The sequence below is a fragment of the Phyllobates terribilis genome, unplaced genomic scaffold (assembly GCF_046119375.1).
Source record: "Phyllobates terribilis strain yellow unplaced genomic scaffold, ASM4611937v1 Scaffold_9__5_contigs__length_417890890, whole genome shotgun sequence".
In the NCBI taxonomy this organism is placed as follows: domain Eukaryota; kingdom Metazoa; phylum Chordata; class Amphibia; order Anura; family Dendrobatidae; genus Phyllobates; species Phyllobates terribilis.
The window spans coordinates 412,569,183-412,585,741 of NW_027362769.1; the positions used below are offsets into that span (position 1 = coordinate 412,569,183).

Consider the following 16,559-nt stretch of genomic DNA (forward strand, 5'->3'; position numbering starts at 1 on the left):
TCCTGAATCCTCCCTAGTTAATGGCTGGTGGTCTTAGTACTCGGAGGACACATGGATGGAGGCCATCAGTATCTTGTGCTTTACGGTCCTGAATCCTCCCTAGTTAATGGCTGGTGGTCTTAGTACTCGGATGACACATGGATGGAAGTTAACATCATCCGATAATTTAATAAATCCTTCCTAGTTCCTGGTTTTGACTGCAGATGTCAGAGGACACAGGGATGAAAGCGGTAAATTCTGGAGTCAGGAGAGCCCGGTCACCTGCTGTCAGCAGATCTGCTCCAGTGTCCGGCTCTTCACAGGGGAGGCTTTGGTGATAAGCAGCGCCTGCTCCACACGCTGAGCTCTAATGGTCCTCTACACTCGCTGCAGGTGCACAGTCTGATCCATGCCTTAGCGTTTGGCTTCTGAAACGTTTTTTACTGGGGCCTCATCAGAGCGCTCCCTATACTGACAGTACTCCAGCACAGGCACTGGGGGGCGCTGCTCTCACCACAATACGTCAACTTCAAACAAGAAGGGGAAAAAATACAAATCACTAAATTTATTATAAAAGGTAACAAAGAAAAGTGAGACGCGGCTTAGGTGAAGCTGAGGGAGAACGCCCGGTATCTGAAGTTGGTGAAAACATCAATTTTGGAGCTGCTCCCGGCGGCGGTCAGGACCTGGGGAACAAACACAGGATGAGTGGTCTCTCACCCTCCAGGGTCTCGCCCCGAACAAGAGCGTCTCCCACTCACTGCCTCATTCACCCCGCCGGTCTCTGGGACCCTTGTTTCTCCATGGCCCCGCATCTCGTGACGCTCTGACTGTCTCTCTATCGTTTCTCTCTGACCCTCTCCATTGCCCCCCTTGAGGCCGTCGCTCTCTCATTCCTTGTACCTTGTTTTCCTGTGAGCTCTCATTGACGCTCAGTGAGTAGATGGAGCAGGGAGAGCTCGGGATCTGAGCGCGGATGTCTCCAGTGACCTGGCAGTGGTTGATATGTGGCGCCTGCCCCGCAGACAGGATCTGAAAGGGAGATAGAGCGCCAAGAGGCATAACTGAGGAGCGGGCAGGACAGTGAGGGTGACTGGAAACTGGAGCAGGCAAAACAGCGGGGAGAGGAGGCAAGGAGCCGGAAAAGAAGCAAAGGAGAGGTGGCAACGAGCTGGCAGAGCTGCGGGGAGCTCTAAGAGCCGCCGGGGCGGGGAGCCGGAAGAGTCGCGGGGGCAGAGAGCCACGGAAATGGGGAGAGAGGCAAGGAGCCGGAAGATCTGCGGAGCGTGGAGCAGGAAGAGAAGCAGGGGCGGGGAGAGGAGGCAAGTAGCTTTAAGAGCCGCCCCTGCGGGGAGCCGGAAGGGCCGCGGGAATGGGGATAGGAGGCAAGGAGCCGGAAGAGCTGTGGGGGCAGGGAGCTAGAAGAGCACCGGGGGCGGGGAGAGGAGGCAAGGAGCTTTAAGAGCCGCCCTTGCGGGGAGCCGGAAGAGCCGCGGGAATAGGGATAGGAGGCAAGGAGCCGGAAGAGCTGTGGGGGCAGGGAGCTAGAAGAGCCAAGGGGGCGGGGAGAGGAGGCAAGGAGCTTTAAGAGCCGCCCCTGCGGGGAGCCGGAAGGGCCGCGGGAATGGGGATAGGAGGCAAGGAGCCGGAAGAGCTGTGGGGGCAGGGAGCTAGAAGAGCCACGGGGGCGGGGAGAGGAGGCAAGGAGCTTTAAGAGCCGCCCTTGCGGGGAGCCGGAAGAGCCGCGGAAATGGGGATAGGAGGCAAGGAGCCGGAAGAGCTGTGGGGTCGGGGAGCTAGAAGAGGCACGGGGGCGGGGAGAGGATGCAAGGAGCTGGCAGAGCCGCGGGGAGAGGAGGCAAGGAATTCTAAGAGCCGCTGGTGTGGCGAGACAAAGAAGCCACGGGGATGGAGAGCCGCGGGAACGGGGACAGGAGGCAAGGAGCCAGAAGAGCCGCGTGGGCGTGGAGAGGAGGCAAGGAGCTGGCAGAGCCATAGTGGCGGGGAGCCAGGAGAGCCGCCGGAACGGGGAGAAGAGGCAAGGAGCCAGAAGAGCCGCAGGAACGGGGAGAGGAGGCAAGGAGCTCTAAGAGCCGCCGGGGTGGGGAGGAGCCAGAAGACCCGTGGGAATGGGGAGAGGAGGCAAGGAGCCACAAGGGCGTAGAGAGGAGATAAGGAGCTGGCTCAGCGGTAGTAATGGGGAGAGGAGGCAAGGAGCTGGCAGAGCCACAGTGGCGAGGAGCCAGGAGAGCCGCGGGAACAGAGAGAGGAGGCAAGGAGCTGGAAGAGCAGCGGGGGCGGGGAGAGGAGGCAAGGAGATGGCAGAGGCACAGGAATGGGGAAAGGAGGCAAGGAGCTGGCAGAGCCGTGGGGGCTGGGAGCTAAAAGAGCCTCCACCGCGGGGAAAGTCGTGGGGGCAATGAGCTAGCAGAGCCACCAGGACAGGGGGGAGAGTCCCCGGGGCGAGGAGCTGGCGGAGCCACCAGGACAGGGGGGAGAGTCCCCGGGGCGAGGAGCTGGCAGAGCCACCAAGGCTGCATAGCCGGGGGAAGCCAGCCAAATATCCGCATTGCAGTGCGTTCTTACTTACCATGTCCTGATAGAACATCACCTGCTGCTGGCTCTCCAGGATGGGGAAGATGGTGGTTGGGGTGACGGAGCGGAGGTGCCAAAGTGATAACATGGGGCCCCCACCACAAACCTAAAAGAAACACCATAAATCACAGCCTAAGAGCAGGCCAGCAGCCACGCCCCCCGAGGCACAGCAGCCACGCCCCCCGAGACACAGCAGCCACGCCCCCCGAGGCACAGCAGCCACGCCCCCCGAGGCACAGCAGCCACGCCCCCACAGTACCCATCTGCTCTCACCATCCAGTCTGAGTCAGTAGCCACGCAGCTGATCCACTTGCCGTACTGCGGACGCGCACACTCCTAAAAGAAACGTAGGAACAGGAAATTCTGGGACGGCGGAAAATGAATGGGCGGAGTCATGAGGGCAGGGGCGGAGCCTACCTCGTATTTGTACATCTCAATCTTGTGCGTTTGTGACCCCGTCCTGAGATCTGGGGAAGAAATGACGGCATCAGCATGAAGTAGGCGAGGGGCCGCGCCACTCAGGACCCCCGTACTCACCCCACAGCCTGACCGAGCCGTCCTCACTGCCGGACACGCACTCTCGCTGCTGCTCTCGCAGAGACAGGCAGTGGATGTAATCTTCATGGCCCTGGAGGGTCATCTGCAGCGAGGACACAGACATTACACTGCGGCAGCACCAGCCACCACACAGCCCACCGAGCGGACCCCAGCCGGTGCGACCCGATGCTCAGCAATCAGCTGGGAGAGGGGTCCACACCAGACCTGGGGAGGTAGATCGCAGGAGCACAATCACTAACCGTAAAGGTCCCCGACTCCAGGTCCATGGTGTGAATGTGACAGCTGCCTCCACCGAGCAAGAGAGAGTTATCCTGAGGGAGAAAGGGGGCGACAGGAGGTGAGGGCAACCTATACAGTGATGGGGGGACAGGAGGTGAGGGCGACCTATACAGTGATGGGGGGACAGGAGGTGAGGGCGACCTATACAGTGATGGGGGGACAGAAGGTGAGGGCGACCTATACAGTGATGGGGGGACAGGAGGTGAGGGCGACCTATACAGTGATGGGGGGACAGGAGGTGAGGGCGACCTATACAGTGATGGGGGGGACAGAAGGTGAGGGCGACCTATACAGTGATGGGGGGGGACAGAAGGTGAGGGCGACCTATACAGTGATGGGGGGGACAGAAGGTGAGGGCGACCTATACAGTGATGGGGGGACAGGAGGTGAGGGCGACCTATACAGTGATGGGGGGACAGGAGGTGAGGGCGACCTATACAGTGATGGGGGGACAGAAGGTGAGGGCGACCTATACAGTGATGGGGGGACAGGAGGTGAGGGCGACCTATACAGTGATGGGGGGACAGGAGGTGAGGGCGACCTATACAGTGATGGGGGGACAGGAGGTGAGGGCGACCTATACAGTGATGGGGGGACAGGAGGTGAGGGCGACCTATACAGTGATGGGGGGACAGAAGGTGAGGGCGACCTATACAGTGATGGGGGGACAGGAGGTGAGGGCGACCTATACAGTGATGGGGGGACAGAAGGTGAGGGCGACCTATACAGTGATGGGGGGACAGGAGGTGAGGGCGACCTATACAGTGATGGGGGGACAGGAGGTGAGGGCGACCTATACAGTGATGGGGGGACAGGAGGTGAGGGCGACCTATACAGTGATGGGGGGACAGGAGGTGAGGGCGACCTATACAGTGATGGGGGGACAGAAGGTGAGGGCGACCTATACAGTGATGGGGGGACAGGAGGTGAGGGCGACCTATACAGTGATGGGGGGACAGAAGGTGAGGGCGACCTATACAGTGATGGGGGGACAGGAGGTGAGGGCGACCTATACAGTGATGGGGGGACAGGAGGTGAGGGCGACCTATACAGTGATGGGGGGACAGAAGGTGAGGGCGGCCTATACAGTGATGGGGGGACAGAAGGTGAGGGCGACCTATACAGTGATGGGGGGACAGGAGGTGAGGGCGACCTATACAGTGATGGGGGGACAGAAGGTGAGGGCGACCTATACAGTGATGGGGGGACAGAAGGTGAGGGCGACCTATACAGTGATGGGGGGACAGAAGGTGAGGGCGACCTATACAGTGATGGGGGGACAGAAGGTGAGGGCGACCTATTCAGTGATGGGGGGACAGAAGGTGAGGGCGACCTATACAGTGATGGGGGGACAGGAGGTGAGGGCGACCTATACAGTGATGGGGGGACAGAAGGTGAGGGCGACCTATACAGTGATGGGGGGACAGAAGGTGAGGGCGACCTATACAGTGATGGGGGGACAGGAGGTGAGGGCGACCTATACAGTGATGGGGGGACAGGAGGTGAGGGCGACCTATACAGTGATGGGGGGACAGAAGGTGAGGGCGACCTATACAGTGATGGGGGGACAGGAGGTGAGGGCGACCTATACAGTGATGGGGGGACAGGAGGTGAGGGCGACCTATACAGTGATGGGGGGACAGAAGGTGAGGGCGACCTATACAGTGATGGGGGGACAGAAGGTGAGGGCGACCTATACAGTGATGGGGGGACAGGAGGTGAGGGCAACCTATACAGTGATGGGGGGACAGAAGGTGAGGGCGACCTATACAGTGATGGGGGGACAGAAGGTGAGGGCGACCTATACAGTGATGGGGGGACAGGAGGTGAGGGCGACCTATACAGTGATGGGGGGACAGAAGGTGAGGGCGACCTATACAGTGATGGGGGGACAGAAGGTGAGGGCGACCTATACAGTGATGGGGGGACAGAAGGTGAGGGCGACCTATACAGTGATGGGGGGACAGAAGGTGAGGGCGACCTATACAGTGATGGGGGGACAGAAGGTGAGGGCGACCTATACAGTGATGGGGGGACAGGAGGTGAGGGCGACCTATACAGTGATGGGGGGACAGAAGGCGAGGGCGACCTATACAGTGATGGGGGGACAGGAGGTGAGGGCGACCTATACAGTGATGGGGGGACAGGAGGTGAGGGCGACCTATACAGTGATGGGGGGACAGGAGGTGAGGGCGACCTATACAGTGATGGGGGGACAGGAGGTGAGGGCGACCTATACAGTGATGGGGGGACAGGAGGTGAGGGCGACCTATACAGTGATGGGGGGACAGGAGGTGAGGGCGACCTATACAGTGATGGGGGGACAGAAGGTGAGGGCGACCTATACAGTGATGGGGGGACAGAAGGTGAGGGCGACCTATACAGTGATGGGGGGACAGGAGGTGAGGGCGACCTATACAGTGATGGGGGGACAGAAGGTGAGGGCGACCTATACAGTGATGGGGGGACAGAAGGTGAGGGCGACCTATACAGTGATGGGGGGACAGAAGGTGAGGGCGACCTATACAGTGATGGGGGGACAGGAGGTGAGGGCGACCTATACAGTGATGGGGGGACAGAAGGCGAGGGCGACCTATACAGTGATGGGGGGACAGGAGGTGAGGGCGACCTATACAGTGATGGGGGGACAGAAGGTGAGGGCGACCTATACAGTGATGGGGGGACAGAAGGTGAGGGCGACCTATACAGTGATGGGGGGACAGGAGGTGAGGGCGACCTATACAGTGATGGGGGGACAGAAGGTGAGGGCGACCTATACAGTGATGGGGGGACAGAAGGTGAGGGCGACCTATACAGTGATGGGGGGACAGAAGGCGAGGGCGACCTATACAGTGATGGGGGGACAGAAGGTGAGGGCGACCTATACAGTGATGGGGGGACAGGAGGTGAGGGCGACCTATACAGTGATGGGGGGACAGAAGGTGAGGGCGACCTATACAGTGATGGGGGGACAGAAGGTGAGGGCGACCTATACAGTGATGGGGGGACAGAAGGCGAGGGCGACCTATACAGTGATGGGGGGACAGAAGGCGAGGGCGACCTATACAGTGATGGGGGGACAGGAGGTGAGGGCGACCTATACAGTGATGGGGGGACAGAAGGTGAGGGCGACCTATACAGTGATGGGGGGACAGAAGGCGAGGGCGACCTATACAGTGATGGGGGGACAGAAGGCGAGGGCGACCTACAGTCATGGCAGAAAGTGTCAGCCCCCTTGAAATGAAGTATTTCTCCTGGAACGTTATCGCTGTTCCGCACATTGTGTTACACGCGAGTTTATTTCCTTTGTTTGTTTTGGAACAACAGAAAAAAGAGAAAAGTAAATTGGACGCGCAGGTGAATCCAGCAGTTTCTATCCACTGTATATACAGACACATATGAGGTTCTTCTCAATATCTGACATGAAATCAGAATAAACCTTTCCCGTTTTAGGACAATTAGGATTTTACCATAATGGTTAATATTTGCCAAATGCCGGAATAATGAGAGAGAGAGAAGGTTTAAGGCATTTTTATTACTTACTGCAAAGTCACAAGTCTACATACACTAAGGTTACTGTGCCTTTAAACAATTCTGGACGGCCCATATGATGATGTCACGTGTTTGGAAGCTTCTGATAGTTTTTTTGGCACCATCTGAGTTAATTAGAGACAAACCTGTAGACGTATTTTAATGCACACCTGAAACACACTGCTTCTTTGTGTAGCATCATGGGAAAGTCTAAGGAAATCAGCCAAGATATCAGGAAGAGAATTGTGGACTTGCACAAGCCGGGCTTATCCTTGGGTACAATTTCAAGATACCTGAAGGTGACTCGTTCATCTGTACAAACAATTATATGCAAGTACAAACAAGATGGGAAAGTCCAGCCTTCATACTGCTCAGGAAGGAGACGGGTTCTGTGTCCCAGAGAGGACCATGCTTTGCTCCGACATGTGCACATCAACCCAAGGACAAAAGCAAAAGACCTTGTGAAGATGATGGCGGAAGCTGGTAAGATTGTGTCAATAACCACAGTGTAACGAGTACTGTATCAACATGGGCTGAAAGGCCACTCTGCCAGGAAGAAGCCATTACTCCAAAAGAAACATAAAAAAGCCAGATTAATGTTTGCAAATGCACACAGGAACAAAGACCTTAATTTTTGGAGACATGTCCTGTGGTCTGATGAAACTAAAATTGAACTTTTTGGGCATAATGACCATCGTTACGTTTGGAGGAAAAAGGGAGAAGCTTGGAAGCCTAAAAACACCATCCCAACTGTGAAACACGGGGGTGGCAGCATCATTCTGTGGGGTTGTTTTGCTGCGGGAGGGAATGGTGCACTTCACAAAATAGATGGCATCATGAGAAAAGAAGATTATGTGGCAATACTGAAGCATTTGGCAAATATTAAACATTATGGTAAAATCCTAATTGTCCTAAAACGGGAAAGGTTTATTCTGATTTCAGGTCAGATATTGAGAAAAACCTCATATGTGTCGGAATATATAGTGGATGGAAACTGCTGGTTTACACTGTAATGTCACACAAAACCCCCAAAATGGTCCGGACACAATTGTTGCCTCCATCCTTAATATTCGGTTGCGCCCTTTGGAATGAATCCCAGCAATCAGTGGCTTCCTATAACCATCAGCTTCGTCCTCCTCAGCCGGGATCTTGGACCCTTCTTACAATCTGCTCCAGGTCTCTCATATGTGAAGACGGCTTCTCCCAACAGCCATTGTAAGATCTCTCCTCAGGTGATCAATGGGGTTTACATCCGGACTCATTGCTGCCACTTCAGAACTCTCCAGCACTTTGTTTCCATCCATCTCTGGGGGCTTCTTGAAGTATGTTTGGGGTCATTGTCCTGCTGGAAGACCCATGACCTAGGACGCACACCCAGCTTTCTGGTAATCTTCAGAGTTCATGATGCCTTGCACACAGTCAAGACACCCAATGCCAGAGGCAGCAAAACAACCCCAAAACATCTGAGACCCTCCACCATATCTGACTGTAGGTACTGTGTTTTTTTCTTTGTAGGCCTCATTAAGTTTTCGGTAAACAGTAGAATGATGTGCTTGACCACAAAGCTCTATCTGGTCTCATCTGTCCACAAGTCTCTTTCCCAGAAGGATTTTGGCTTACTGCAGTCTGGCTTTTTCATGTCTGTCAGCAGTGGGGTCATCCTGGGTCTCCTACCATAGCGTTTCATTTCATTCACACGTCGACAGTTCGCGCTGACACTGATGCAACCCGAGTTTCTTTGGACTGTGATTGGGGCTTATCCACCATCTGGACTATCCTGCTTTGCGACCTTTCATCAATTCAACTCTGCTGTCCCCGTCCTGGGAGATTAGCTACAGTGCCATGGGTTGGCAACCTCTTTATTGTTATGCACCGTGGACAAAGGAACATCAAGATCTCTGGAGATTGTTGATATTGTTCAACAATTTTGGTTCTCAAGTCCTCAGACAGTTCTCTTCTTCTCCTCTATCTGTTCTCCATTCTTAGTGTGGCACACACAGACACACAACGCAAATATAGAGGCAACTTCTCCCCTTTTTATCTGGTGTGATTTTCATATTGCCCACACCTGTTACTTGCCACAGGTGAGTTTGAACGAGCATCACGTGCTTGAAACAAAGTTCTTTACCCACAATTTTGTCCGGCCCATTTTTGGGGTTTGGTGATAAATTGTCCAATTTGCCTTTTTTCCTGTTGTTCCAATATACAAAGGAAATAAACCCGAGTATAACAAAATAGGGGGAACTGTGATAATTCTCTGGGACAATTTCAAGAGGGCCAACACTTTAGGTCATGGCTGTATACAGAGATGGGGGACCACGGGGGTCCATACAGAGATGGGGGGGACACAGGGGTCCATACAGAGATGGGGGGGACACAGGGGTCCATACAGAGATGGGGGGGACACAGGGGTCCATACAGAGATGGGGGGGGACACAGGGGTCCATACAGAGATGGGGGGGGACACAGGGGTCCATACAGAGATGGGGGGGGACACAGGGGTCCATACAGAGATGGGGGGGGGACACAGGGGTCCATACAGAGATGGGGGGGGGACACAGGGGTCCATACAGAGATGGGGGGGGGACACAGGGGTCCATACAGAGATGGGGGGGACACAGGGGTCCATACAGAGATGGGGGGGGACACAGGGGTCCATACAGAGATGGGGGGGACACAGGGGTCCATACAGAGATGGGGGGGACACAGGGGTCCATACAGAGATGGGGGGGACACAGGGGTCTATACAGAGATGGGGGGGACACAGGGGTCTATACAGAGATGGGGGGGACACAGGGGTCTATACAGAGATGGGGGACACACAGGGGTCTATACAGAGATGGGGGGGACACAGGGGTCTATACAGAGATGGGGGGACACAGGGGTCTATACAGAGATGGGGGGAACACAGGGGTCTATACAGAGATGGGGGGACACAGGGGTCTATACAGAGATGGGGGGACACAGGGGTCTATACAGAGATGGGGGGACACAGGGGTCTATACAGAGATGGGGGGACACAGGGGTCTATACAGAGATGGGGGGACACAGGGGTCTATACAGAGATGGGGGGACACAGGGGTCTATACAGAGATGGGGGGACACAGGGGTCTATACAGAGATGGGGGGACACAGGGGTCTATACAGAGATGGGGGGACACAGGGGTCTATACAGAGATGGGGGGACACAGGGACTTTAAGCACATTGGTAGTAGGTCTCAGGGTCAGGAGCAGACAAGTTCTATACAGGGGTCTCCGGCCATGCAGGAGCGGTGCCCACCTTCTGGTTGACGATGAGGCTGTTGATCTCTGGGGTCTCCAGGCTGTTCCTATAGACAGGAGGAGATGCGGTCAGGGAGGAGGGTGAGAGGAGTTAGTAAACAGAAGACGGGGCGCTCACCTGGAGGAGGGGGCCGGGCGACTCCATGCTTCCACACAGCCCTGCAGAAGAACACTGAACAGTGAGTGGGGGGCCGCACTGCTAGGGCACCTCAGGAAATAGGGGGCTTACCTTCTTACAGATGTCGCTCCAGAGCCAGCCCTTCACCTCGTTCCCCCCCGCGCTGATCAGATGGCGCTCAGTGGAGGTCAAACTGTAAACAGGTCCTACATGGGCTGCAACCAATATCATCAAAGACCCCCCCACACAGACAGGAGGAGACCCCCACAGTGACTCCCAAACTGGAGGAGACCCGCCAGTGACCCCCAAACTGGAGGAGACCCCCACAATGAACCCCAAACTGGAGGAGACTCCCCAAACAGGAGGAGGCCCCCCAAAGTGGAGACCCGCCACAGTGACCCCCAAACTGGAAGAGACCCGCCACAGTGACCCCCAAACTGGAAGAGACCCGCCACAGTGACCCCCAAACTGGAAGAGACCCGCCACAGTGACCCCCAAACTGGAAGAGACCCGCCACAGTGACCCCCAAACTGGAAGAGACCCGCCACAGTGACCACCAGTGACCCCCAAACTGGAGTAGACCACCACAGTGACCTCCATACAGATGTAACCCCAAGATAGGCAGAAAACCCCAGAATTGTGAAGATACCCTACAATGAGCCCCACGGGCAGAGACCCCCACAGACAGAGACCCCCACAGGCGGTGATTACCTTGGATGACGGCTGTCGGCTCCTTGTTCTGCTCATTGGCCTCTGAGCTGAGAGCGGACGAAAGACTAATAGAGACACAAGCATTAATATCCGGGACCCCCAGCCCTGAGCCCGGGGTCCGGGGTCCGCGCCCCCTCACCTGAACACCCCGATCTGTCCCAGGTTGTTCCCAACAGCCAGAAACTTTCCGCAAGGAGCGAAGCTCTGACTGAAGATAGTCATGTGGAGAAGCTCCAGAGGGCGGGAGACGTCAACCTGCGAAGACCGGGGGAGGGGTAAATACATCAGCGACTACAACCCTCAACATCCGGCAGCACAAGCCATCACCGCAGCCTCGGCCTATGTCCACTGATAATGCACCCTCATCCTCCTCCAGAGATGCCGGCTCAGTACCCTCCTCCTCCTCCCTCTATAGATGCCGGCTCCGCACCCTCCTCCTCCTCCCTCTATAGATGCCGGCTCCGCACCCTCCTCCTCCCTCTATAGATGCCGGCTCCACACCCTCCTCCTCCTCCCTCTATAGATGCCAGCTCCGCACCCTCCTCCTCCTTCCTCTATAGAAGCCGGCTCCGCACCCTCCTCCTCCTCCCTCTATAGATGCCGGCTCCGCACCCTCCTCCTCCTCCCTCTATAGTAGCCGGCTCCGCACCCTCCTCCTCCCTCTATAGATGCCGGCTCCGCACCCTCCCCATCCTCCTCTATAGATGCCGGCTCCGCACCCTCCCCATCCTCCTCTATAGATGCCGGCTCCGCACCCTCCTCCTCCCTCTATAGAAGCCGGCTCCGCACCCTCCTCCTCCTCCCTCTATAGATGCCGGCTCCGCACCCTCCTCCTCCTCCCTCTATAGTAGCCGGCTCCGCACCCTCCTCCTCCTCCTCCGTCTATAGATGCCGGCTCCGCACCCTCCTCCTCCTCCTCCGTCTATAGATGCCGGCTCCGCACCCTCCTCCTCCTCCCTCTATAGTAGCCGGCTCCGCACCCTCCTCCTCCTCCTCCCTCTATAGATGCCGGCTCCGCACCCTCCTCCTCCTCCTCCCTCTATAGATGCCGGCTCCGCACCCTCCTCCTCCTCCCTCTATAGATGCCGGCTCCGCACCCTCCTCCTACCTCTATAGATGCCGGCTCCGCACCCTCCTCCTTCTCCTCCCTCTATAGATGCCGGCTCCGCACCCTCCTCCTCCTTCCTCTATAGATGCCGGCTCCGCACCCTCCTCCTCCTTCCTCTATAGATGCCGGCTCCGCACCCTCCTCCTCCTCCCTCTATAGTAGCCGGCTCCGCACCCTCCTCCTCCTCCTCCGTCTATAGATGCCGGCTCCGCACCCTCCTCCTCCTCCCTCTATAGTAGCCGGCTCCGCACCCTCCTCCTCCCTCTATAGATGCCGGCTCCGCACCCTCCTCCTCCTCCTGCCTCTATAGATGCCGGCTCCGCACCCTCCTCCTCCTCCCTCTATAGATGCCGGCTCCGCACCCTCCTCCTCCCTCTATAGATGCCGGCTCCGCACCCTCCTCCTCCCTCTATAGATGCCGGCTCCGCACCCTCCTCCTCCCTCTATAGATGCCGGCTCCGCACCCTCCTCCTTCTCCTCCTCCTCCCTCTATAGATGCCGGCTCCGCACCCTCCTCCTCCTTCCTCTATAGAAGCCGGCTCCGCACCCTCCTCCTCCTCCCTCTATAGATGCCGGCTCCGCACCCTCCTCCTCCTCCCTCTATAGTAGCCGGCTCCGCACCCTCCTCCTCCTCCTCCGTCTATAGATACCGGCTCCGCACCCTCCTCCTCCTCCTCTATAGTAGCCGGCTCCGCACCCTCCTCCTCCTCCTCCCTCTATAGATGCCGACTCCGCACCCTCCTCCTCCCTCTATAGATGCCGGCTCCGCACCCTCCTCCTCCTCCCTCTATAGATGACGGCTCCGCACCCTCCTCCTCCTCCCTCTATAGATGCCGGTTCCGCACCCTCCTCCTCCTCCTCCCTCTATAGATGCCGGCTCCGCACCCTCCTCCTCCCTCTATAGATGCCGGCTCCGCACCCTCCTCCTCCCTCTATAGATGCCGGCTCCGCACCCTCCTCCTTCTCCTACCTCTATAGATGCCGGCTCCGCACCCTCCTCCTCCTTCCTCTATAGATGCCGGCTCCGCACCCTCCTCCTCCTCCCTCTATAGTAGCCGGCTCCGCACCCTCCTCCTCCGTCTATAGATGCCGGCTCCGCACCCTCCTCCTCCTCCCTCTATAGTAGCCGGCTCCGCACCCTCCTCCTCCTCCTCCCTCTATAGATGCCGGCTCCGCACCCTCCTCCTCCCTCTATAGATGCCGGCTCCGCACCCTAATCCTCCTCCCTCTATAGATGCCGGTTCCGCACCCTCCTCCCTCTATAGATGCCGGCTCCGCACCCTCCTCCTCCCTCTATAGATGCCGGCTCCGCACCCTCCTCCTCCCTCTATAGATGCCGGCTCCGCACCCTCCTCCTCCTCCCTCTATAGATGCCGGCTCAGCACCCTCCTCCTCCTCCTCCTTCCTCTATAGATGCCGGCTCCGCACCCACCTCCTCCTCCCTCTATAGATGCCGGCTCCGCACCCTCCTCCTCCTCCCTCTATAGATGCCGGCTCCGCACCCTCCTCCTCCTCCCTCTATAGTAGCCGGCTCCGCACCCTCCTCCTCCCTCTATAGATGCTGGCTCAGCACCCTCCTCCTCCTCCTCCTTCCTCTATAGATGCCGGCTCCGCACCCTTCTCCTCCTCCCTCTATAGATGCCGGCTCCGCACCCTCCTCCTCCTCCCTCTATAGATGCCGGCTCAGCACCCTCCTCCTCCCTCTATAGATGCCGGCTCCGCACCCTCCTCCTCCTCCTCCCTCTATAGATGCCGGCTCCGCACCCTCCTCCTCCCTCTATAGATGCCGGCTCCGCACCCTAATCCTCCTCCCTCTATAGATGCCGGTTCCGCACCCTCCTCCCTCTATAGATGCCGGCTCCGCACCCTCCTCCTCCCTCTATAGATGCCGGCTCCGCACCCTCCTCCTCCCTCTATAGATGCCGGCTCCGCACCCTCCTCCTCCTCCCTCTATAGATGCCGGCTCAGCACCCTCCTCCTCCTCCTCCTTCCTCTATAGATGCCGGCTCCGCACCCACCTCCTCCTCCCTCTATAGATGCCGGCTCCGCACCCTCCTCCTCCTCCCTCTATAGATGCCGGCTCCGCACCCTCCTCCTCCTCCCTCTATAGTAGCCGGCTCCGCACCCTCCTCCTCCCTCTATAGATGCTGGCTCAGCACCCTCCTCCTCCTCCTCCTTCCTCTATAGATGCCGGCTCCGCACCCTTCTCCTCCTCCCTCTATAGATGCCGGCTCCGCACCCTCCTCCTCCTCCCTCTATAGATGCCGGCTCAGCACCCTCCTCCTCCTCCCTCTATAGATGCCGGCTCCGCACCCTCCTCCTCCTTCTCCCTCTATAGATGAAGGCTCCGCACCCTCCTCCTCCTTCCTCTATAGATGCCGGCTCCGCACCCTCCTCCTCCCTCTATAGATGAAGGCTCAGTACCCTCCTCCTCCTCCTCCTCCTCCCTCTAGAGATGCCGGCTCCGCACCCTCCTCCTCCTCCCTCTAGAGATGCCGGCTCCGCACCCTCCTCCCTCTATAGATGCCGGCTCCGCACCCTCCTCCTCCTCCCTCTATAGATGCCGGCTCCGCACCCTCCTCCTCCTCCTCCCTCTATAGATGCCGGCTCCGCACCCTCCTCCTCCTCCCTCTATAGATGCCGGCTCCGCACCCTCCTCCTCCTCCCTCTATAGATGCCGGCTCCGCACCCTCCTCCTCCTCCCTCTATAGATGCCGGCTCCGCACCCTCCTCCTCCTCCCTCTATAGATGCCGGCTCCGCACCCTCCTCCTCCTCCCTCTATAGATGCAGGCTCCGCACCCTCCTCCTCCTCCCTCTATAGATGCCGGTTCCGCACCCTCCTCCTCCTCCCTCTATAGATGCCGGCTCCGCACCCTCCTCCTCCTCCCTCTATAGATGCCGGCTTCGCACCCTCCTCCTCCTCCCTCTATAGATGCCGGCTCCGCACCCTCCTCCTCCTCCCTCTATAGATGCCGGCTCCGCACCCTCCTCCTCCTCCCTCTATAGATGCCGGCTCCGCACCCTCCTCCTCCTCCCTCTATAGATGCCGACTCCGCACCCTCCTCCTCCTCCCTCTATAGATGCCGGCTCCGCACCCTCCTCCTCCTCCCTCTATAGATGCCGGCTCCGCACCCTCCTCCTCCTCCCTCTATAGATGCCGGCTCCGCACCCTCCTCCTCCTCCCTCTATAGATGCCGGCTCCGCACCCTCCTCCTCCTCCTCCTCCCTCTATAGTAGCCGGCTCCGCACCCTCCTCCTCCTCCCTCTATAGATGCCGGATTCGCACTGAACAGAGAGGCGACATTTATGGCACAACAGGGTCCATGGCTGAGCTCACACGGCAGACACTAGGACCAGAAGGTTTCTACGTCACATCTCTGACCTCATTAACCATCTGGTGACTGCACATGACGTCACAGTTCTTACCTCAGCCGGGCTCATCGTTCTATGAAACAAACACACTTCGGTGGCGCGGGAAAATGACGTCGGAAGGCGCAGAGCATCACGGGTCATGTAGTGTCGACGCAGAAAAGGGACCAACCAATGAGAGGTTGAGGATTAATCCCGCCCCTTACGTAACCTGACGTACAGAGGCAGGGCGGACGTTACGTGCAGCACACGCCGACCTCAGTGTCGCAGCGGAGATTCCGTGCAGCCGCCAAGAGCCAGAACCGGGAGCAGAACCGGGAGCAGCAGCAACAACAACAGACCGCCACACCGGAGAGCGGGAGCCGCCACAGCAGCGACCGGAGGGACCGCACCGGCCAGGTACAGCGACCCCCTCCGCATACGGCTCCACACTGTATATATATAATGTACAGTCCTCGTGTATTATCACACAGTGTATATATATAATGTACAGCCCTCGTGTATTATCACACAGTGTATATATATAATGTACAGTCCTCGTGTATTATCACACAGTGTATATATATATATATATATAATGCACAGTCCTCGTGTATTATCACACAGTGTATATATATAATGTACAGTCCTCGTGTATTATCACACAGTGTATATATATATATAATGTACAGCCCTCGTGTATTATCACACAGTGTATATATATATATAATGTACAGCCCTCGTGTATTATCACACAGTGTATATATATAATGTACAGCCCTCGTGTATTATCACACAGTGTATATATATATAATGCACAGTCCTCGTGTATTATCACACAGTGTATATATATATAATGTACAGCCCTCGTGTATTATCACACAGTGTATATATATAATGTACAGTCCTCGTGTATTATCACACAGTGTATATATATATAATGTACAGTCCTCGTGTATTATCACACAGTGTATATATATATAATGTACAGCCCTCGTGTATTATCACACAGTGTGTATATATATATAATGTACAGTCCTCGTGTATTA

General features: G+C 57.1%; 2 protein-coding genes across 2 annotated transcripts in view; one reads left to right on the forward strand and one right to left on the reverse strand.

Annotated features, from left to right (window-relative positions):
* Positions 1-529: 529 nt before the first annotated feature.
* THOC6 (THO complex subunit 6) lies at positions 530-15,716 on the reverse strand. The gene is made up of 13 exons (XM_073649033.1): positions 15,589-15,716; positions 11,193-11,308; positions 11,054-11,118; positions 10,454-10,557; positions 10,343-10,383; positions 10,223-10,271; positions 3,372-3,443; positions 3,112-3,214; positions 2,992-3,041; positions 2,848-2,910; positions 2,570-2,680; positions 883-1,011; positions 530-665 (listed from the first exon to the last, which is right to left on the reverse strand). The coding sequence occupies exons 1-13, from the start codon at positions 15,673-15,675 to the stop codon at positions 582-584; spliced, it is 1,074 nt and encodes a 357-aa protein (XP_073505134.1). The 5' UTR covers positions 15,676-15,716; the 3' UTR covers positions 530-581.
* The window catches only part of SRRM2 (serine/arginine repetitive matrix 2), a 101,550-nt gene continuing 100,701 nt past the window's right edge, over positions 15,711-16,559 (forward strand). Inside the window, exon 1 of the mRNA XM_073649031.1 lies at positions 15,711-15,930. The gene's annotated coding sequence lies outside the window, so the exon portion shown is untranslated. The remainder of the gene's footprint in view (positions 15,931-16,559) is intronic.

Bases quoted from the DNA above. Each gene is read 5' to 3' on its own strand.
- THOC6 (XM_073649033.1), bottom strand. From the start codon at position 15,675: ATGACCCGTGATGCTCTGCGCCTTCCGACGTCATTTTCCCGCGCCACC. The intron at 11,119-11,192 runs GTGAGGGGGCGC...TGTCTCTATTAG, and splicing joins GGACAGATCGGGGTGTTCAG to TCTTTCGTCCGCTCTCAGCT. The intron at 2,911-2,991 runs GTAGGCTCCGCC...CGTTTCTTTTAG, and splicing joins TTGAGATGTACAAATACGAG to GAGTGTGCGCGTCCGCAGTA.